The following is a 24,217-nucleotide window of genomic DNA, read 5'->3' as shown; positions in this document are numbered from 1 at the left end:
TTTGGGAGTTACGTTTGATTTAATTGGTTTTCTTAAAAATTCGCTTTTGTAATACAGTATCCTCTTGCTGCAACCAAAGCATGATTAAGCTTTTTTTTTATTATGTTAAGTTACTCAAAGCAGTCGGTTTAGATTAAGGAAAGATTGGGGTCATGGGGAAATATTGAAAATGTCAAAAGTTATAAGAAGCACGAGACACAGCATGTTTAAGATAAGATGAGCTAACAAAAGCCTTCATTGATCCCCAGATGTAAAATTCTGGTGTTGCAGCAGCACAAGGACAAAAAGACTGTAAGTACAGATACAAAGAGAAAGGTAAAATGAGATTAGAATATACAGTAACATAAGAACAGCATAAAATAGAAACTATAAAAAGAGCAATTAGACTCCAAATTACAATGCAAACAGTATACTGTACAATCTGTACCCACAACCAGAGTTGTACTTGAACTATTAGTGCAATACCGTCTCAAGCAAAAGTGACATTATTGACTTCATTAACATTTTAACAAAACCACCATCTTTCCATAACTTTAGCCAAAGGGTTAAATCACCATCCACCCCTAGCAGCATCCTATTCATTGTTCATGGTACAAAAACGTAGCACTATCAGCATTGGAAAAATCGGAGCATAATCCAGGCAGAGATTACGTTTCCATCGAAATGTAGCCGGCAAAATAAATTAGTATGCAGAGTATCTGCTCCTGTGTGTACAGGTGTTAGATCCCTCTAACACTCCCTCTCTCATGAACACCTTTTACATCCTCCTCCTGGAAACTACAAATCCATGCGCTCTCTCGGTTCCAAACACCTTCAACTTGGCTGGTTAAACAAAATGATTCAACATAAGTATTTTGGGCAAGTGTAGGCTTTCGTCTTTCTGTATGTTAGCAGATAAGTGTTGATCAAAATATATCCTTTTTTTCCCCAAGACGTTAAGTCTAGCTTTTCCTTTTGCCGTGGTGGCGTTTTCAGTTTTCTGTGCGGTACTGTAATTGCTCCCTTGGTATTTTGAGCTGCTCCGACAGGAGGCCACTTATAATCATGTCTTTCCTCACATTTCTTTCTGTCACCTGCTTTATCTTCATGTTGCTCTGCTGTAGAGATGCACCGATTACAACTTTCTAGGCCGATTCCGATTTTCTTTGAGTTAGGCCAGCCGATACAGATTTTAGCCGATTCCGATTTTATTTTTTCTAACCACTTTACAGCACACACAAATATTTATTTGCTATCTTTTCTTTAATAGAACATTTTGCTCAGAACATAGAAACATTTTTGAACAGTTAATGGATCACTATAAAATAGAATTATATAGATTACACTTATTAAATTGGCATATGTCAGACTAACCTGCCGGTTGCCGGTCATGGCCGAGCTCGTGAAAACCGGCCAATTCCGGTCACCGGCCGGTCTATCGGTGCATCTCTAGACTCTGCTGGGATCTGTTCTCAAGTTTCTAAACATTTTTAGTTGACTTTGCACGGCGAAACAAAGCTGCTGTTGTTGTGAGTTCTCTCATTTCTAAAACATGAGCGTGAGGTTTGTCCCTCCACATGCTCTGAGGTGCAAGTCTGTTTGCACCTCAGTCACCTGCTGAAAATCATGTTTCATCACTTCATATTCAATTTGTCATTCAGATTCATTTTTCTTTGGATAATTCATCCTTTATATATGGGATCATTGTTCGAGGATTGTCTTGATTAGCAGGGCCACACGCAGTCTGCCGATGCAGAATTGTCTCTGAATTTTCTTCAGTTTTAAAATAAATTAAAATGAGCTTAGAATTGCTTAGAATGTTAACACATCTCCATCAAAAGCAAAAAAAACACTCCTCTAAATGACCGCTGAAAAAAACCCAAACTGCAGATTCAGTTTGGGCCTGTTGATTAGTGTCATTCAGCTCACATTGTGACTTGCAGAATGTAACATGTCTACTTTCTGGTTTACTCCAGTCCACAAATTTCATTTTAGTCATTAGTAATAGTGACGTTGAAAGGCTGAAAACCATTTTTTCGGATCAATCTTTAAATGTCCCATGACATGGTGCTCTTTGGATGCTTTTATATAGACCTCAGTGGTCCCCTAATACTGTATCTGAAGTCTTTTTTATATAGACCTTAGTGGTCCCCTAATACTGTATCTGAAGTCTTTTTTATATAGAACTTAGTGGTCCCCCTAATACTGTATCTGAAGTGTCTTTTTATATATATATATTTTCTCAAAGGCAGAGCAGGATACCCAGGGCTCGGTTTACACCTATCGCCATTTCTAGCCACTGGGGGACCATAGGCAGGCTGGGGGAACGCATATTAATGTTAAAAAACCTCATGAAGTGACATTTTCATGCCATGGGACCTTTAACCAAATGAGATGATACATAATTGCTGTCTTTTGCTTCAACATGAACCTTTTCACTTCCTGTTTGGATTGAAATCTTGGATATTTTGCTTTGGGTTTTAATAAATCGGGGAAAAACACAGAGGCGCTTCTGGACAAAACTACCCACCACCAAAAGCACCAAAAAAATTCCAATAATTTCAGGGGACAAATGCGCCATTAAGTTGGTAAGCATGCATATTTGCATTAAACATGCCTTGTTTTAAGTAGTTGTTGATGAGATCTGGGAGTTGGGAAATGGTGAGTTGACTGCTTATTGCCCATACAGTGATTTGTGCTTGTCTCAGTAGATTCGCCGGATGTTTTCCTGACTTAAATCTCACAGTGGAAGTTGAGCTCACAACTAAATCTTTGGCCCTCTGGCTCCTTTTCAACTGTCCAAGAATATTTTTGTATGTCATTTGATGCACTCTTGAATGGTTTCATAATATATTTGTGCAAAAAGAGTGCAAAGCCTGTTAGTGAGATTTGACGCCAAGTTCACAGAAATGGCATCTTATGTAGACAGATATCCAATAAAGATGGAATTTAACTTGTAGAACTTAACTTCATTTTTAATGTGGCATCCACCAAGTGTGTGGTAAAGAGAGAGAGAAAACCAGATGGTCAGTGGGCAGATGATGTAGATTTATTCCGGTATAGTAACTCGAGTCACTATCGACACAGTTGGTGTGGCAGGAGGGCTGGTTTGCACCAACTATTGTTTATCCTGGGTAACACACTTGACTTGAGATTTGTGACACAATTCTCCCTTCAGTCATGAGGAAAGATTATAAATAATCAAGACAAAAATAATACTGTGTATCCTGTTTCCACAGTGGCATTTACATGCGTCATGTTTTCAGATATGAATTGTTTACTGGTGTCTTTAAGATGCATCTCTAGTGTATGACTGAATCAGATTTAGTTTTCCCTCGCCGGAATTGTCCCTCCCTCTCATGTTACATCATTTAACATTGACAGCAAACATTTTGTCTCGCTTGTTTTCTTATCCACCGGGACTCTGACAAAACATTTTGACAAGCATGTTCGTCTGAGCCGCCGGCGACCTGTCTGTTGTGATCTGTGGTGTGGTTTATTTCTGTTTATGAAGCTTTTATGTGGATCGGAAACTCACCGCTTTTATAGTCGTACTTCATATAGAATATTTGCCGGATCTAAAATCTATGCATTTGAGTATAAGATCACAGCATCACATGGTTTCAATCCATCACTGGGGAAAAAGAGTAGTGTTTTTGTGGGTAGCCTGACAGTTGTGAATCTACTCATGCTGTTTTCTTTTTTAAGACCCAGTAGGAGGAAGGTTGTGATATGAAAGCAGAGAAACAGCTCAGTCGGACCACAGCTCAGTATGCGAGTTTGAAAAGTGACTCATGCTACCGTAACAACCATCCCCATGGGCTCTTATTTCCTACCGATACAGTTTATTATGGTCATTTTATGTTACAGTCTGAACATGGTTGAGTTTTAATGATGACTTGTACGTGTCATATCTCATTTTATGTCACAATAAGAGCACAAGATGAAAACATTGTTCTGATTTCAGAGTGACACAGAGTGTCATCTGTCTAATACCTAATAATGTCCTGTTGAATTGAACTCAGCGCCTCAGGCTGCATTACAAGAAGTGACAACAATTTTATCAGCAAGAATAGGTGCTTTCATCTCTCTGAGACGCTGTTACTGAGGTCATTTAAAGCAAGCGCAGAACTGTGCCGACTGGCTGCGCCTGACTAACCTCATTCCAGATGGTAGCTCGCAGACCGTGGCGTGACAGGTCAGCCTTCCTCGCCCGTCACCTCAGGCCCAGCAACACACACTGAAACACTCTAATATGTAGCACAGCACTTATGAGGACATTCTGTTTACTTTCAGTAAAAGGCCAAAAATGTTCAGCCTCTCACAGTCTCTTAGTAGCTGTAGATATGGAGATTTTCCATTATTTATTTTAGAGCTGCAAAGATTAATCGATTAGTTGTCAGATACTAAAGTAATCGGCAACTTTTTTTGATAATCTATTGATCGGTTTGAGTCATTTTTCATGAAGAAAAAGTAAAAATTCTCTGATTCCAGCTTCTTAAATGTGGATATTTTTGAAGACCAAACTACTAATCAATTAATCGAGAAAATAATCAACAGATTAGTCAATAATGAAAATAATAGTTAGTTGCAGCCCTACTTTTTTTGATGTGAATAGTGCGGAGGGGTGTGGAGTTACAATGAAGGGAGCTTACCAGACGTGGACCCTGTCGTCATTTCTGCTTGAGGCTAGCGGCTGGAGGCTACATTACTAGCATAACACACCGCATCTCCAACCGTACTGTCAGCAGTTGAGTTGCATTGTGGGTAATGTAGGGCCCATGGAAGAATGCTTGGAGAAAAAAAGAGGATGTCTTTGGTTCTGTTTAATCACATTTGAAGAAAAAAAACTTTCTATTGCAGGTCCGACAATGTTATCAAAGGTGAAGTTCTATTTTAAGAGGATGCAGGATGTGGAACCTAATTTTATTTCCAAACGTAACCCTGGTGACCGGATTTATGTCCCCACATCGGAGCTCACTCACTTCAATATGACTGTATTAACAGATTTCTGTCCTCACAATGTCATGAGTACATAGCGCACGCACCCATGCACGCGCAAACGCACACAGACACACACACACACACACACACACACACACACACACACACACACACACACACACACACACACACACACATACAGACAGACACAGACACACACAGACAGACACACACACAGAAACACACATACACACAGTCAAACACGGACACTGTGGCAGATAGTGACTCAAGGCTTTGCTGCTGGACTTGTGCGGTGAATGTAGGTTAATGCACACTTTACTACACTTCCTCTCTTCTGGCTGTAACACTCTGCAGAAAGTGTGTGTGTGTGTGTGTGTGTGTGTGTGTGTGTGTGTGTGTGTTTTGAGAGAGAGAGTGTTTTTGCGATCTATTTCTTGTAACAAAATGAGTGCTGATGCCAGACCTCGGTGGAGACTGTGGACATCCTATAGTGGAACAGTGAGCTTCGTTACCATGGTTACAAGCGGCTGCCTATTCATTAGGAAGCCCAATAAATTAGGCAGCAGATTATACGCTAATGGTTGAGTCTTGTGCCAGTTTCTATGCATTTGTCAGCTTCTGTAACGTTTGCTGTAACAGTGAAGGAATTAGCATTCTAAAATCTTAACACGGAACAATCTACAGTGTCCCATGATAGTCCGTAATAGATACGTATCATCTACCAACAAGCCTAATTTGCACTCGTTTTATGACAGTTACGCCCTCGGCGATCTACCTACCCTCTGCATGTATTAATATGGAAGATGCCCCGATCAATTATTTATTAGATGTGGCCGTTCTTCTTTGCTCTGCAGCCCTTTTGTTGACTCGCCGCTTTCTCCTCAGAAGCAAACCCCCACGAGGAAAAGTCAGGGTGATAAAAACGATGCTTCCTCCTTCCTCCCGGAGCTCATTCAGACCAGTTGTGTCTGCAGCCACTGATCCATGCTATGGTTTATCTAAGACGACCCGGGGAAGAATGTGTCAGTGTTGTGCTCTGGCTGGGTGGCAAACTGTTAAAGGTCTCATCATAGTGAGTAAAAGTGGCATTTGAAGTAGCTTTTTCTCTCTCTAGAGGGACTTGCTTTAGATGGATTGATAAAAAAAGAAAAAGCAACATAAAGTTGAACTTGAAATTCACATTATACAGTAATGTATTAGTAATGCATTTTATGGTTCATAATGAACACAGGCACTCTCAGTTCAAAAGGTTACGACTCATGGAGATGAAGTAGGCTTTTGAACAGCTGCACCGGACATGTGTGAGCACTGAACCTTAAATGCTATAAATATTGATGCTTTACATACGTATGGTTAAAAAGCTTCATATAGCAGTTTTTTTGAAGTATCAAGGCTTTCTGCTCTGTATGCAGTTTGGTTTTCTGGGTTAGCAAAATTTCAAATTGGTTTGTTAGTCCCGCTAGTGCTCAAATGTTGGTCTGTGGGTCAGTCAGTCTGATTTGTCTATTTGTATTTAAATGACACATAGAAATGTACTCCTCCGACGTATTAGACCTGCTCCAATCATATCACCATTTGAAATTCATATTACGTCGAAACCACATTTCTTTGCTTTTAGAATTATTATTACGCTAATTATAGCCTATACCAACCAATACTGAGCAGTCTTAAAATATTGGTTCATTAATTGTGTATTTTTCTTTCCTGATATTTAGGAATTCTTTTTATTTACTTTGCTTCAGCTGATCGATTCTTATTTTTGTTTTGGTTGGGCTGAAGCTAAATATGGTATTGGCAAGTTTATTATATTAGCTTCAAAATGGCTGTTCAGCAGAGCAGCAGAGGATTGGGAGGCTGGGTGATGGTGGATGAGAGGATGAAGAGAAGGAAGGGGAAAGGAGATTGGTTTTGACCTCCACCAGATGTGAAACACTAATACCGTAACACAGCTGGCTGACTAGACTGAGGGAGGGAAAGACTGGTGGTTCTGGTGGAGTTAAGTGATATATACTGTATGTATAAAGTTACATTTTAACCGTATATACAGTGTATGTGTGTATATATATATATATATATATATATATATATATATATATATATATATATATATATCAGTTTTACGGCTTTGGCAAGTCAAACATACACGCAGGTGTTGGGTGAATATGGATTAGACCAATCAAAAAAATAATTAGTTCTGTTACGGTCATTGTAGACTACCTAGGATTTGGTAAATACGATACAGTTGATTGATTACATAGAGTATCTTATATACATTTGGTCAATACTACATTTTGAATTATAATGATTCTAATGACAAAATCGAATGTGAGATTCAACACAGCAATTTATGAACATGGTTACCATCTTCCTTTGTTCAGGAGGAGAGCTGTACTATCCATGATGGTGCACACAGTGTTTCACTAGCCTGTGTTCTGTGCTATTTTTGGGTTCTTACCAGCACATGCAGAAGACATGGGCAGACCCATTTTTACATATGTATATAAATAAATATATATATTTAGTTGTGGGCATTTTAGGCCCCTATCTTTATAGGACAGCTGAAGACATGAAAGGGGAGAGAGAGGGGGAATGACATGCAGCAAAGGGCCGCAAGTCAGAGCCGAACCCGCGGCCGCAGCATCGAGGAGCTAACCTCTATATATGGGCACACGCTCCACCAGTGAGCTACCCAGGCGCCCGGCAGACCCTTTTCAAAGGCATAATAATGCCTTTTATACATGATCATGTAATTTAAGTTTTTGAAATACTAAAAATGTAAAAAAAAAAAAAAATATTTTAACAAGAAGACATAGTGTGAATGCTTGACATCTAACAAGTTGAGTGTGCAATGAGACACAGTGAGTGGAGATTGTGGAGGCAGCTTCATATTCTGTGAGATTTCGGCAACTGGCCCTCGGCTGTAACCAAATTCACCCTGCAATCTGCCACTGATTCTCTTTGGATCTCCATGTCACATAACTGTTGTTGTTTTTTTTCTTCCCCTCTTTCATTGGGCAATGGATCTTGAAGTACGTGAGCAGCACATTAACCAAATGTGCTATTTAATTTAAGGTGCTTATTTTTCCACACAGTGAAGACACTTTTCCTTTGGGAGTGGGAGATTTTTTTCTAGGCTGCTTTCTTCATCACAACATTGTCAGCGTGCCATGGTGGTAAGAGCTTCATGAGGGAAGGAGGAGAGGTGATTTGATTGGTTTAGGTCCTTCCAAACTTAATAACGTGTGAACTATTGATTCACAAAAGTAGAACCCCTATTCACCACTAAGAACGTCTTTGGGAGATGGTTGGGTTTAATAATGGTGAAAAATATCAGAACCAGGTTCTATTGAGGAAGAGAGCGTGGGTTGATGGTAAATGAAAACCGAGATAGAGGAGGACGTAAAAGCAAAGAAATAAAATCTGGGAGGCAAATGAGGGGGTTGAGCCCCTCCTCCGCGTGCTCCTCTCCACGTCCCCTGGGTATCATTCTGACAAGGTCAACACCACCATCAACCATTCCAACACATAAGAGCTGCCTATTGTTCTCCTGTGGGTCACACTAACCCCCATCGTCCCTCTGAGATTACTGTTCTGCTACAACATTAACAACGTTTCCAAAAGTGATTAACGGAAAATTTAAGTTTGCTTTTTTATTTATTTTTTAACACATGCAATGAAAAGAGTTCCTGATTCACATTAGACGATGCAGGGTTTTTTACAGAGCGAATGCATACCTTTTTCAGATATGAACACGTTTTAATAAAATGTAACTCCTCATTCTCACTTTATCTACTTTGTTTGCTCAGAGTCATCAGTCAAAAGCTTCTCTGATGGTTGAAAACAGCCCAGGTAAAAACCACAACCACTCAACTTATTTCTGCAACCATCAGCTGTCTCTGCACATCCTCAGTAGAGGTGCACGATTCAGAAAATGTCACGGTTTGATTCAATATAGATTTTTAGGCTCAAGGTTCGATTCAAAATCGATTTTCGATTGAAAAACGATTCTCGATTCAAAAAACGATTTCACAGTATGTAAATGTAGTTACTTTTCCCATGTGATTGCAGTAGACAAACAATTTAAAAGAAAAGAAACACAACACATTGTCTTGTCATGTCTTCATACAAAAATAAAAACTTTTGTAACTAAAAACTACAAAGTGCCAAGCTTTCCAGTTTTCAAATACATTTAATTCTCGTATAAAATAAAACTGTCAAATAAAAAGAGCTTTTTGTTCAGAGTTTGGAGGGAGTTTAGAGCATTGAAAGAGTGCGTTGGTTGACTGGCACGTTAGGTACTTTAGGTTGCTGTTCGTCTACGTCTTTAATGTTAATCTCTGGGTGATGGCGTACCATGTGAGTTCTCAAGTTTGTGGTGTTTCCAAAATACTTAAAGGACAATTCCGGCGCAAAACGAACCTAGGGGTTATTAACTGATGTGTACCTACTCTGTCGCTCTCTGGGACATGTTTTCATGCTAATCGAATGAGTTTGGAGCTTTGACGAGGCTACTGCGGACCGCTGGTTAGCTTACAATGCTAATTATATGGGGCATAGGGACACTCAAATTAAATCGTTATTTAATACCACTAAAAAGGCTAGAAATATCACCACACCATAACGTTAGCATAATGAGGGTCCCTAAATGTGAAGCGAAGTATTGACAACATTGTAAGTGTACAGATAGTTTATTAAAAAGATAGATTATAAAGACAGTTGCATTCATGTTTACTTGCGGGAGCCATCTTGGAAACCAGTCATGACTAGTCAAACGCCGTGCAACGTGGAATCTCCACAGACAGTATTTGAATCTCAGAATTATTTGCATGGCGCTCATTTTTTTTAGGTTCGTTTTGCGCCGGAATTGTCCTTTAACTTTCGCTTTGCAAAGCCTGCATATAGCATGGTTCCTATCAAGTTCCATCTTCCCCTTGAGGTTAGAAAAGCCAAAATGTGCACAAACTCTCACCTTCAATGAGGATGGAGCAGTTGTTTGCGCTGTCTAAACTACATCTGCTGCACTCCTTCTTCTTCTGATTATGACAAGAGTGCCCAGGCGTCAGTGTAAATTTGACGCAGCGGCATCTATGGGAATGGCGAGCTAAACTCATTTCAGGACAATAGTATACTACGGCAAAACAAACCCCCACCCAAAAAATATGTATTGATTTTTGGAATTCTATGAATCGATTTGAATCGGTGGAGCTTGAATCGCGATACGAATGTGAATCGATTTTTTTGCACACCCCTAGTCCTCAGTGTCTACTACATGTGGAACTTTAACCTGAGGTCCCTCCAACATATATATACATATATAGATGAGGTTTTAAGATTTTTGTGATTTTGTGATTTAAAAAATGTGTAATAAAACCAGTCTGCTCATATCTGTTAAATGTGTTCCTCAAACATTCATAATACTTAGATGGATTCATCAACAAAATAGGATTGTTTTGTGCCGTCTGGGGTGTTGACAACAACAGGACTCATGGTCTGAATGCCCCGTCACACTCTTTGAAGTTCAAACTCTCTTCCTGCTCTCCAGTTAGCCGCCGTTTCATCGCTATAAGCAGTTCACCTGCTGAATCAGTTTGGCGGCCTGCTCCCCCTGCATCCTGCTAAATGTTGATCTGCAACCTACTGTATCCTAACACAGCTGTGCCTCCATGAATGTCCCTGGTCTCTCTGAATGTCACAGACTGAATAAATGGTCCTCCATCCGCTCCAATAATAAGATAATAAGAGATAATAGCACTTGTCTCTGAGAGGACTGCTGAAGGGTGCTGACAGCGGGGAAAAAAGAAAGGTGACACTCCCGTTTGGAGAAGAACTAAAAGATGTAAAAGGTCAAGTGGAGGAGAACAAAAGAAACAAAAGAGGGAATAAATAGGATTTCTGAATGGACAGTTTTGTTCTGCAGGTGCATTGACCCTAGCTAAGATTAGTTCTATTTCTAATCATGATTTTCCCATGTTTCTGTTTTTCTCTGTTGTTCCAAATCTCTTCACTGGCTTATCCTCTTCCTGCAGGGCAGACTTGTCACATTTCTACACTGCTATACACAATTTGACTGGGGTCTACTGTAGGTTGACGCATCGCGACTGTAGCCAAATTTAGACCTGGTTATGGACTGTCTTCTGAACTGGTATTTCAAAACCTGTAAATCTTGATTTTTACAAAAGGCTTTTCCTCTTTTTTTTTTTTTTTTAGCATTTTATAGAAGAAATCTGTTGAAGTTGAATAGCACGCAATCCAAAACAAGTTATGTTGAATTTTGACCCTTTAATCTAAATCTGCATCAACAACAAGAAAAACCCATTGAGGTACAATTTGAAAGCAAATATATTGTACTGCAGCTGTGAGATAATGAAGACCTGGCCTCTTTAGGGTTAACAAATTAACAAATAAAAAGATTCAATCTGTTGATGTCTTACAGCATCATGGTCAGTGCTGTAATCTATTCAAACAGCTGCTCAATTGCAGCTAATTAATTAGAGCACATGATCAGTTTGGTATCTTGGTGAAGACATATTTTACCATCAGAACAGACTGAATAATTGCAAATAATGTTAAGTGATTATATTCAGCTTTTTACAGGCTATCTAACAATGGGTCATATTTTCTTGGGTGGAAATCTGAAGCACATGGCGATAGTATAGTAGATAGTATATTTAATATTTTACTGGTATGTTCACTGTTAACATTTCTGCAACTTGCTAATTCATTTCTGATGTTATTATGTTTCCTTCTTAACGTGTCTGCTAATGCAAATTAGTTATATTAACATATTTTCTAGGTGACAGGGTTGTGCTTTTATATGCAGCTTAACTGGGGATAATTTGGGCTTCTCTGTTGGTGTGTAAAAACTGTTGTATTCTGTTCCTGTTGTTTGTATCGTATTTGTAACAATATTATTAATGCTGCTTTTGTTTTGTCCAGTTCTCTTTTGGAAAAGAGACTTTAATGTCAATGAAACGTCACCTGGTTAGATAAAGAAAAAGGCAAACTGTGGCCACTTTGACAAAATCCCCTCGCAGCCTGCCTTCCACGCAATCCATGCTGGGACAGACTGCAGCTCCCAACCACTCTGAGAAATAACTAGTTGGTTAAGAAAATCAATGAGAGATTAAAAGAGCTCTTTAATAACTGAAGGAGCAGACAGGCAGGTGGGTGGATGCAGCGCAGAACTTTGACCTGATGAGCAGCAGAAATGTAGACCCCGACAGTAGAAGCAATAGAAGAGGGGATGGTCCAGGAAAACCCCCGTATGGCACATCCGTCATCCCCTTGTTAGCATTTTGGCACGCAAACTCACACGCACCCACACACACACACACACACACACACACACACACACACACACACTCAGGCCAGACAGCTTGCTGGGCCAGATGGCCTCTTGTAGGGAGCAGTAAGAAGCTCCACAGAAGGGTTGGGCTGATCTGGAACCATGACCTCCACACATTCCTCCTCCTGACTCCGGACAGCACGTGTACAGAAGAGGGATGGACAGGGATAAGATCAGTGTATGGTGGGGGTGGAGGGGTTATTGTGGAGATGGGATTATGCAGTGCATTGTACTATATATATATATATATATATATATATATATATATATATATATATATATATATATATATATATATATATATGTGTGTGTGTATATATATGTATGGTGGTGGAATGATCATTACTTAAGGTTTACTGAGTATTGTTTGTTAATTTACATTTGCACATTTACTACATTTTTTAAACGTTAAGTGTAGCCTATATTGCTTAATCATTCACAAAATCCATTCTTTTTTTAAATTGTTATATACTGATATATAATAAAATATTTGTTTTAATTGTAATTTGTAATAGAGATCAATGGATGTGTGCAGGGAAGGAAGGTAGATTAGGTAGGATAGAAATTGGTACATTACATCAATTTCTTCTAAACACAAGGAGTGCCTGATATCTAATGATTTTTTTTCATTTACTGAGTACTACTTAATGACAGAAGTAATGACGGAATCTTTTTTATCCATTATTTTTTTTTTAGACGGAGGACTTGTTGGTTTCTCTAATGTGATCCTTTAAAAGAATCCCGCTTATGAGTTTCAAATCTAGATTCAGTTCAGTTTAGAATGGGTAATGATCGTACTTTGTAGAAAATACATCTGTTATTAATTTTTTCTACAAAACAACAAAAAAATGAGGCAGTTTGTGTGTGTGTGTGCGTGCATGCTTGTGTGTGTAGAGATAAAGAGGAGCAGGTGGGAAATGTGGGTGTGGCGACAGTGTAGCAGATTCATCACAGCTTGGCCTGTCTGTAACAGTATGTGTGTTTCCTTTGTCCTGTCTTTCTTATTTACCAGTGACTGACACACACACACACACACACACACACACACACACATGCACACAGATTCTCGCTGACTATGACTGTAGTCAGAGCACAGTTGCAATACTTTTATTCTGAAGCATTTTATTTTATTGGACTTTTATTTATTGGAGATTTTGAAATGCCTTTTTCAAAAAATATGCGGAGACAAGGACTACTGAGGTTAAACATATTTATTAACTCATGTTTATAGTTTGCACAGCTACAGCGTGATCGGCTCCACCAGTATTTTATCTGAGCTCGTAGCTGCAGGACCGAGATATATTGTTTGTTAGATAAATGTCCGCTGTCATTTTCTGTGCTGCTTTTCATCTTTCAACATGCAAATGATCCTAACAGTATTAAACAGCTGTTGATCGTGATATACAGTAGATAATAGAGAGTGTCAAACACATTAGTCACTACTCATATTAAAGCACTTGCTGACTAAATGTCTGTCTTGTATTAAAGATAATTTATAGTTTATATTAAGATGGCATGTTTGTTGTGCAAATGGTAACACTTGTATTTTTAAAATATGTTACGATTTTAAGGTATTTTCTTTTTATAAATCGTCTTTTGGTATACATGTTCTAATGGATTTGTGGCTCTTTACTGCGATTTAGGATTTGTTTTTATATTCTTGCTAGTTCGTGTAATTCTGCCTTGGCTTGAAGTGTTGCTGTTGCTATAGAGAGAGTAACAAGTGATGGGAATTTACTTTATAATCTATGACATAACCTAATCTAGATTATAAAACAATGCAGCCTCTTGAGCTATGCGAGGGGGTCCCAATGATTTTGCTCTGGGCTAGGATTAGATGTAATCTGAGCATCTAGGGGGAATGGTCTGTTGGGTTAAATGATTACATAACTGAAAAATTCAGCCTCAAAGAACCAGCGCTTCTCTGGTTGTGCTGGTTGCACAGTTTGCCCTAGAAGGAGAATCCATACAGTGTTACAGTCAAATCTGATGTGTAAATTAGATCTTTTAGAGGTGATGTCAGCAATCACCAACGACAAAAATTGGCGAGTTCTGAATTCTTTTGCTTTTGATTTCGTATTGATGGTTTCCCTTTCCTCTCTACATGTAATGTCTATCTTCCTGAAGTCAATAGAAATGGAGCCAGTAGTGTGATGTCGGGACACATTTTAAGCTTTTATTTACTGAATGAAGGGTTGAATAGTGTCTTGAGCTTTTAGAGTTGTATCTGGGAAAATCTAGCATATTTAATTTTTTTGTTAAAATTTGATTGGACACAAAAAATTTGGTAACACTTTACTTGAAGGTATCTACATAAGAGTGACATGACACTGTCATGAACACATGACACTGTCAGGACACAGTCATGACACATGAACCCTAACCCTAAACCCTAACTCTAACCCTAACCATAGCTTGTCTCGACAAAAACCGAATGACACTAAAAGAAGCGTTATGTCATGAACGTTTATGACTTCTTTATGCTTATGACATGTTCATGACAGTGTCATGTCACTCTTATGTAGATACCTTCAAGTAAAGTGTAACCAAAAATGTATTGTCTTTTTGTAGTTTTTAAAAAGTAAATAATAATACTCGCCAAAGTATTAAAGACAGCTGAAGCTGCTCTAAAAAAACTCACTTTTTTAATGTATTTTATTTGTGTATGTTTATTTTGTTCTGTGTGTCTCTGCAGTGCCAGATCTCCCAGGCCCTGAACGCTGTTTCCGAAAAGGCTAAAGACGCCAAGGAGTTCCTGGTTCAGCTCAAGAACATGCTTCAGCAGATACAGGTAACGCCACTGTATATAACACATGTACACTGTGTGAAATATATTATTTATACATTTGTTTGTCTGTTACCATCTGTACAACTGTTGTTTGGATGTCATAGGATGTCAAGATAGTTGTTGATGTTTTTGTCTTCACATCATCCGCGACAAATCATGTGTGCGCTGGGAGGAATTTAAAAGAGCCAGATGCCAATTTCTCCAGTAACATTAGCCTCAATAGCCAAGAATGCAGTGCAGCTACAAAACAAAAGTGAGGGGAGTGGTCTATCATAACACTGCAGATATTCTTGCTTTGGCCCACCACAGGGATCTATTTTAATGATCTAAGCGCACGGCGTGAAGCGCCTGGTGCAGTTGCGTTTAGGGCGTTTACAAATCCACTTTTGGTAGTTTAACGGTGGAAAAAAGGGTCTGTGCGCCAGGTGCATTGGTTCAAAAGGATTGTACTTAGAGTCTTAATTAATCATTGGTGTGTTTTGGGCGTAATGTGCATTAAACCAATCAGCGTGTCATCTCCCATCCCCTGTAAAAGCCAGGCGCGTTTGTACCTTGGCACATTGCTATTATGATGGAGGATTTGCTAAACAGGAAAGAGAGATTTTCAGGAGAAGAAACTGATCTGCTCGTGCGTAAAGTAAAAGCGTGCAAGCAGATCATATAATACTATTTCACTGTAATATTTTTACTTTTAATCTTTTGCATGTTTGTGTGATGCTGCACATCCCTGTGTGTGTGTAACAAGCATATTGTGCCCACGCTGTGCACGAGCCTAGGCGCATATTACTAATGTGCTGTTAAAATAACCAGACCAGGTTTTTGTTGGTCAATGGCGCAATCACTTTCCACTGCCTCAAGATAGCAATACGCCAAGAATGCACCTGAAGACACCTCCCTGTAAGACCAGCACGCTCATGGGCGCACAGATGTGCGCAGGTGACAACTGTGTCGGTGTCAAACAAGCAAAGACACTTGCGTCAGGCTTTGCGCTGCGCTGTGCAAGATAGGCAGTTAGTTTTGGCTCAAGGTGCTCTGAAGAAACCGAAGCACAAAAGGTGCATAAAACTCAATAGACTTTTGTTATACTTTAACACAATAAATGTACACTTGGGAGAATTTAGCTGTGTCCCAGTTCTATACTACACACTATAATATTGAAGTATACTCAAAAATCCTGCATACTAAAAACATTTTTTTTGTGTTTGTGTGGTGAAACAGCTTCAGAAGGATCTTAGAAGCAAAACAATACTGTTTTATGAATGTAATTTCCTGTTTGGATTTAACCATGCTGATTTTTTTTAACTAACTGCAAAACAGTATACTATAAACATGATATAGTACACACTGTATAGAGTTAGTATGCTGATGTTTAGCAGGTGGAACTGGGACACACCTCTTGCTTTTGCTTAGGTGCCATTTCTGAAAGTGGTTGCTCCAAAGCATCAGGATATGTACGGTCTGAAGATCTCCATGAAGGTCTGGCTGTGCACGATTGTACCAGAACCGACATCCATGTTTGATCAGTTACCTCCACATGTAGGTCTTTACATAATTTACATCAGCACTGCTGTTTTTCTGGACTAAATACATTTTGCTTTGGGGGTGCTGGTAATGGGTTATACACTCCAAATGAATCAGTCACAGAGACACATTTGGACCCCTCACACTGCAGCAGGGAGGTAAATCCACTGAATCACTAAACTGAAACAACCATATCAGCCAAATGTGTGTATAGAGTTATTATATATGTACTGAATATATCTCAACACATATAATATATATGTATATATGTATGTATATATGTGTGTGTGTGTGTGTGTGTGTGTGTGTGTGTGTGTGTGTGTTTTACCCTGTAGACAGGATTGTTGTGCAGCTGATCTCTCCCGCAGCATCTGCCAGTCATGCACACACACACACACACACACACACACACACACACACACACACACACACACACACACTGTCATATCTTGTCAGCCACGGCATTGTGAACATTAAGGACCCTATCTTTTAACCCGGCGCGGCGCAAAGCCAGACGCAAGTGTCTTTGCTATTTTAAGACCATCCAGCGCCCATGTCGTTTAAATAGCAAATGCTCCTGCGCCCATCTGTGCGCCCATTGGCGTGCTGGTCTTACAGGGAGGTGTGTTCAGATGAAATTTTGGCGTATTGCTATCTTGAGGCAGCAAGAAGTGATCGCGCCATTGACCAACAAAATCCTGGTCTAAAGTCAATAACGCAGCATTTCATTGTTATTTTAACAGCGCATTAGTAAAATGTGCCTAGGCTTATGAACAGCGCGCACACTATGCTTGTTACACACACACAAACACACACACACACACACACACACACACACACACACACACACACACACAGGGAAGCGCAGCGGCACACAAAAGATTACAAATAAAAATATTACGGTGCAAATCCACCATCATAATAGCAATGCGCCAAGGTACAAATGCGCCTGGCTTTTAAAGCGAATGGGAGATGACACTCTGATTGGTTTATTGCAGGGGTCACCAACACGGTGCCCGCGGGCACCAGGTAGCCCCCAAGGACCACATGAGTAGCCCTCAGGCCTGTTCTAAAAATGAAAATTGAATATTGATATTATCTGTTTCCCACCTTGTTAAGTCATTGTTGATAGTTATATTGAGAAATCATTAACTTGATCAGTGTCTTCACATAGATGAGTATCATTAATCATCATATATAACGAAAGGCAAACTGAGCATATTTGTTAGGCTATTTCAGAAGAGTGTGTCAAATTGGTAGCCCTTCATATGACTCAATACCCATGAAGTAGCTCTCAGTTTCAAATAGGTTGGTGACCCCTGGTTTATTGCATGTTACGCCCAAAACACACCTATGAATTAATGAAGACACTAAATACAACCCTTTTGAGCCATGCGCCCGGACCCTTTTTTGCGCTGATAAACTTGCAGATTTGTGCACGCCCTAAACATACTTGCGCCATGCGCTTCACGCCGTGCGCTTAGATTGTTAAAATAGGGCCCTAAGAGTCTTGTTGCAAAATGGTGAATTGCATTTAAATAAAACAAACTCTTAGCCCTACTTTGCTCTGTCTGAGAACCAGAGAACGAGATAAGTGGATGAAGAGAAAGAAAGATGTGAGCGAGAGGAATAATGATCTCCAGCTTTCATCCTCTTATAGATGTGAACTGTGTCCCACAGTGGAGAGCATGATTGGAAAGCACTTCTCTCTAAGACCTCATCTCCTCATCATGTGGACTCTATGCAGAGATAAAAGTGCCCCAGTGGATTCTTCTTGCATTAACTGCCAACTACTGTGGCTCCTGCATGCAGACTTACAGTACTGTATGTTTTCTGATCTGACACTTCTACGGTTAAGGTTGGTTAGTTCGGCCACAAAAATGACTAAGATAGGTGTAGGGCATCATTGGGGTTTGTGGAAATGGTGGCAGTTGTACAAACAGATGGTAAACATGTTGTGTGATTCATCTTTGTCTGCATGTTTGTGTGGTGGAACCAAAAATAGAACACAATCTCTTTGGTAAATTAACATATCAGTAACAAACTACTAAAATACACCAACAGATCTATTTTAGTCCCACTGTTGATTTATTGATTATTTTTTATTGAGAGCCCATAATGAGAATGACATTCGGATGCCTTGAAGTAGCTTTATTTTGGCAGAAGTGCCCCAAACTATATTTTTGCCCCTTCTGATTGTGTGTGTGTGTGTGTGTGTGTGTGTGTGTGTGTGTGTGTGTGTGTTGTTGCTTCAGGAGAACGGCGTGGAGTTCGAAGCTTGCCTCGTGGCCCAGTGTGACTCTCTGATCGAGGCGCTCACAAGACAGAAAGCCAAACTCCTCACCAAAGTCACCAAGGAGAAGGAGTACAAGCTAAAGGTGGGACTGGTTGATCTTTTAGTTTTAAGTCAGTGTGTAGCTGCATGTCCACCCAAAGACACGCTATCAATACTGCAAACATCTCTCCTCTCTCTTCATCAGTCCTTTCTTATCCTGCCTTAAGCGAACGGCATAATCGGGGTTATCTGTCTAACTATTTGCTCCCACCATCCACAATTGTAATGATGTGCAATACCTGTTTTGCTCTCTTTCTATTCCAGCACTTGTTCCTGTATATCCCAGTATATATGCAGCGACATAATCATGAGAAGATTAAAAAAAAACTCAAACTATTAAAAAAATAACTTGGCTGTTAATCTGTCATTGGAATTAACCATGTGTTATTGTCCAGTAGGTTTTGGAAAAAAAAATCTAAGCAGGTTTTGAAATACAAAGTATTTTTCTTTAACATTTATATTAAATAAATAAGAAACAAGCAAGTTAGAAATAAGCATCCTTAGTTATATATTAATAACTCCCAAACACTAACAAAATAAATTAGTGAGAAAAGCATTGACAGAACACAAATACAAAAATCTCTCATGTGAAATAATCATTTCTGTTCTAATTTTAAAAAGATCATGGCTTATAGTAAGAAGTGGATCAGAAAAATAGGTTTTCAGTCTTAGCTCCTTCCAACCAGCAGTGTCATTTTTTTTGTACTTTCCTCTGTAAATCCACCGCTGGGGTTTTCCTAAGTCTCAGTGTATCACATGGACGCCTGCCCAGCCTCAACGTGCCCACCGACCGACTGACCGTCTGGCTGGTGGCGGGGGAGGGGATGAGGGGGGGGGTGTTTGGACGGAAGCCCCAAGGACAGCTGTTGTCATTATCTGCAAACTGGGGATTGAGATTTAGCCAGAGGACAAAGAGCTGGAGGCTGTGCTGAAGCTGGAACAAGAGAAGAATAGCTGCTGTAGATGGCTGATTAAACGTTTTCACATGAATACATCTAAATTTAGGACCTTGTTTCTCTCTAACTGATAAAATTACAACCGCTTATTCATGTAAGAAATTTGACAAGCAGTGGCTTGAATGCTTCGGGCCCATGACCAGAATTTCTGAAATATGATATGTATCAGGTATCAAAATGAATTATGATTTCCAAGAAATTAATTATTTGACAGAAAACAAAAGAAAAAAAAACATAAATGGAATCCAGGAATCTTCACACATTAGTTGCAGTTTTTCACAACAAGAACTCAAAAAAAACACTTTACAACTTTTCCATGAATTAATTATGAAACTGAACGCAGCTTGTGTTTGCTCTTGGACGACATCAAAGAAAATGTGACTCAGACCAAAAAAGCGCAACTGTTTTTTTAAAGCACTTAGAAGCCTTACATTACATTACAGCTTGGCCAGACACAAAGCCAAATTATAAAAAATAAAATAAAAATTCTAAAGACCAAGAAAGGCAGATGTTTCTAAAAAAGAATCACCAAATCCAGAGCTAAATCCCTTAAAAGCAACATATTTCTGTTTCCTCTTTCAAAGAACAGACCGAAATACTCACTATTATTTAAATTTATAATTCTAATAAAAATGTATAGCAAATGTACAGAAAATATTTTGTAATTACATTTGTAAGTATTAACAATAATTACTTTTGATGTCACAGGGCTTCATTTTAACCAGTAGTTGTTAAAGTTGTTGTTACTGACTAACTGACTGACACACCCACACACACACACTGTAGTTTTAGCCATAATCCAGGCTGATGGATTAATATTCACTTCTCTCTAACTCATACAGATGAGTGTGTGTCTGAGTCCTTCTATGAATGAGATTTGGCTTCAACTGATCTCGGTTATTGAAATCAGAAGCCAATTCTGTCTTTAAAAAAACAAACATTTTTAGCATTATTTTGCAAAGTGCAAAATGAGATATCACCTTTAACACTTTACTTACAGATAGCAGCTACAACACAAACTGCACATTTAAGCATTATTTAAGCATTAAACACAAATACAAAAGAATGTGCAGTAAGAACATATCTTTTCTACACTAAATACTGTATATAAAGCCCTGCATCATGGCAACACCATGTCAACATAGACTGAACAAGACTGCGCTCCAAAAACTACCAGAAATGGACAATATCGGCCCAAAATATTGCTCTAACCTGAACTGACACGTGGTTCCGAGTGCGATGAAGAGGCTGTGAGTCACGTTGGCAGTGTTTCTGGTATCTCAAATCTGGGTTTGCATTAACATGTTTCAGTATTCGCAGTCGCACCCTCAAATTCATTTCAGATGCATGTGGAACATATTGAAAAATCCCTTCATCCAGGCCTGCAGGAGTGTGTGGGAGCTGACGGCACGTCTCAGCAGGAAAGAAGGAAATTGAAAAAAAAATCTGAGATTCACTTAGGCTTCACGCTTCACACTTTATGTTGTTTACACAGGAGATAGGAGCGGGGTGCTAGCCAACAGGAATGGAAATGCAAATGTTCTCCTGTTAAATAATTTGAGTGTGTGTGTGTAGTGAATTCCAGCGGATTGTTGTGTATATCCACAGAAGTACACAATTCCTAACATTCTTTTACCTTCAATTACCTTTTATTGACCATCTGATTCATTATTGAACCCTCCTAATCCTAAATCCTTGAACAAATCCCAACACGAAGCTCCATACCAACCCTTTTCACACATACACAACCAAATACATACATAACCTTCACTAATTCAATACACAAGTTGTTAATATTCTGATTGAAACCTGTACACATTAAAGCACACTTTTGTTGGGCTCGGAAGCTATTAAAGCAAAACAAAAGCCAAATTTGAAGCTGCTTTTCACACAGTGATATAAGAAGCTGAACATTAATATAAAATGTCAGGCATAACAATGTGTTTAGGGGGTTTGTACAAGTTTTAAACTACTTTTTATCTGATATTTCTGCCTTTTGTTTCATCAAACAGTCAGCCTCCATATATTCAGATTGTAGATTGTTTTGATCCTCTTACAGTTGACTCTTCATGCTCTTCATATTTCATTTTATAAAGCAGTTGACAGGTGAATAATTAACTGTGATCTCATTAACCATCGGATAAAGGAGGGGCTTAATTCCAAGACTTAGTCCAATTTACTCTTTGATTCATTTAGACGGCCATTGGTTAACGGTGTAATTAATTATCCAGGATTCACCCAACATAGAAAGACATTTTCTGTCTAATCTCTTGCATAACTATTGAAAAGTTGATGTATCTGTCACACGCATATACATATATGTACAGTACATATTATATACATGTATTAGGTGCGCTTTGAGCAGACAAAGCTATCTGATCAGCTGAAATCTAGTGCAGGTATTATTAAATGTAAACAAAAGGCTAATAAGGCGGTGACTGTTCGCTGAGTTTCAATTAGCCTCAAACGACTGGCTGTGACACCCGTCCAAATCTCATTTCCCTGCTGCTCAGAGTTCAGCCAGCAGATACCATGTGATGTCTGTCTGTGTGTGTGTTTGTGTGTGTGAGAATAAAAAGGAGAGCAGCTTTCAAAGAGCTAGAGAGAGGGAAAAAAAGTCATATTAATCTGGTAATGGCTGTCTGATAATGTGTTTCTGTAAAATCTCTGAAGTGAAACATGTTGAAAGAAGGTACCTACCGGTGATAGTGTGCCAGGAATAGTATGGGATTTTGAAAGATGTCTTCCAAATGGGTAAATATACATTCATGCTGGCAGACCGTTTTGAATTTCTGTTTTGCCTGCCAGCCACTAACTCACCTGTTGTTCCAGCCAGGTCCCATCACCTGATCCACACCCATCCGCACACCTGATCCCCATTACACTCCTAGTATATAACAACATGCTGCCGGTCCAAGCTTTTTGTCCTGTGTTCTCTCAATGCTATTAGAAGCCTGCATTTGTCACATGTTAGCACACTGAATTTCCTAATTTTTCGACGTTTTTATCCTTTTGTCTTTGTGTTATTGCTGAACAACTTGGGAATAGAGCTGTAACAATTCCAAATTTTACTGTACAATTTATTGTCTCAGAAATAATTGCGATTAACGACATTATTGTCTCTTTCAGTTTTTCAAACAAATTCAAGTTTTGAATGAATTATATCACTGTTATGTGACTCAGATAATGTAGTAACACAGGTACACAGCCTATGAAGTAAACTGCGCCTCGTTATTATCATAAAACATGTATTTTTTTCTTAAATGAACATAAAACAGACAATTACCATCAACAATCATACCCCTTACGACTTTAGCTAATGTTAGCAATTAATTGCGGTTAAACAAAGAAACGGTGATTATGTAAAAAAAAAATGCGATTAGACAATTATGTAATAATTGTTACAAGCCTACTTGGGAAGGCTTTTTCCGACAGTTTTCGTGGGCTCCAAGTTTATTACCCATTTCCACCTCCACATCATCTTTTGAGCAATCCTAGCCATAGCGTTTGAGTCCTTTGCCTGCATTTAGTTTTTTGAACTCTGCCTGCCTTTTGGACAGTAAGTCCACTAGCTTCTGCCCCTTTAGTTACTTTTTTTTGTTGGCTGTGCTCCATTTGGTCGGCCCTTTTGGCGAGGGCTGTGAGTCCAGGTTAAATGGGGTGCAGGCGACATATATGGCGGTCAGTATGATGTTGAATCTCGATCAGCTAATAATCAAACAACAGCTGGTGGTAGGGATGCTGTGATAAACTCTGATTTCATATCTTTACAGCTTGTAAGTGTTGGCAGCCCGACACCAGATAACCTTTTCTACTTGGATTCAGCCATGACAAGCTGTGTATAAAATGTTTTCATTAGTTGCTGTTGGCACATTTGGTATTTTATTAACCACCCAGTGCCAAACAGATCTGACTGGCACTGGGTTCAAGGAGTAGTTTTGAAGTATATATTAAGACTGCTTGTTTGTAGAAAATGTGGCTCGAAAAACGGCTGAATTTTCTACAAGTCCTTTGCTCTCCCTGCACTTAAGTTCAACATGAACAAAGTTGTCCCAAAGGGGTCCATAGTCTCATAATTGGCTTTTTGAAGCTTAAAAGCATTGACAACATGACAGAAGTTCTGCTCTATAACATAGCTTTTAACAACTCATTTCTCTGATCTGCCTTTGTCTCAGGTGGTGCGTGACCAGATCACACACTGCACCATGAAGCTACGTCAGACCACTGGCATGATGGAGTACTGCCTGGAAGTCCTCAAAGAGAACGATCCCAGTGGATTCCTCCAGGTATCTGACCTACAGTGTGTGTATGTCTTGATGAGATTTTAT

At 39.2% G+C, this 24,217-nt stretch overlaps 1 protein-coding gene across 1 annotated transcript in view; it reads left to right on the top strand.

Annotated features, from left to right (window-relative positions):
* trim67 (tripartite motif containing 67) overlaps positions 1-24,217 on the top strand; it is a 45,460-nt gene that overhangs the window by 4,478 nt on the left and 16,765 nt on the right. Inside the window, exons 2-4 of the mRNA XM_028606092.1 lie at positions 14,985-15,080; positions 18,854-18,976; positions 24,065-24,175. Coding sequence (XP_028461893.1) covers positions 14,985-15,080; positions 18,854-18,976; positions 24,065-24,175 — 330 coding nt within the window. The remainder of the gene's footprint in view (positions 1-14,984; positions 15,081-18,853; positions 18,977-24,064; positions 24,176-24,217) is intronic.

The sequence above is a fragment of the Perca flavescens genome, chromosome 18 (genome assembly GCF_004354835.1).
Source record: "Perca flavescens isolate YP-PL-M2 chromosome 18, PFLA_1.0, whole genome shotgun sequence".
Classification (NCBI taxonomy): domain Eukaryota; kingdom Metazoa; phylum Chordata; class Actinopteri; order Perciformes; family Percidae; genus Perca; species Perca flavescens.
Note: the sequence above shows the minus strand (reverse complement) of the source record. Positions and strands in the feature narration are given on the sequence as shown.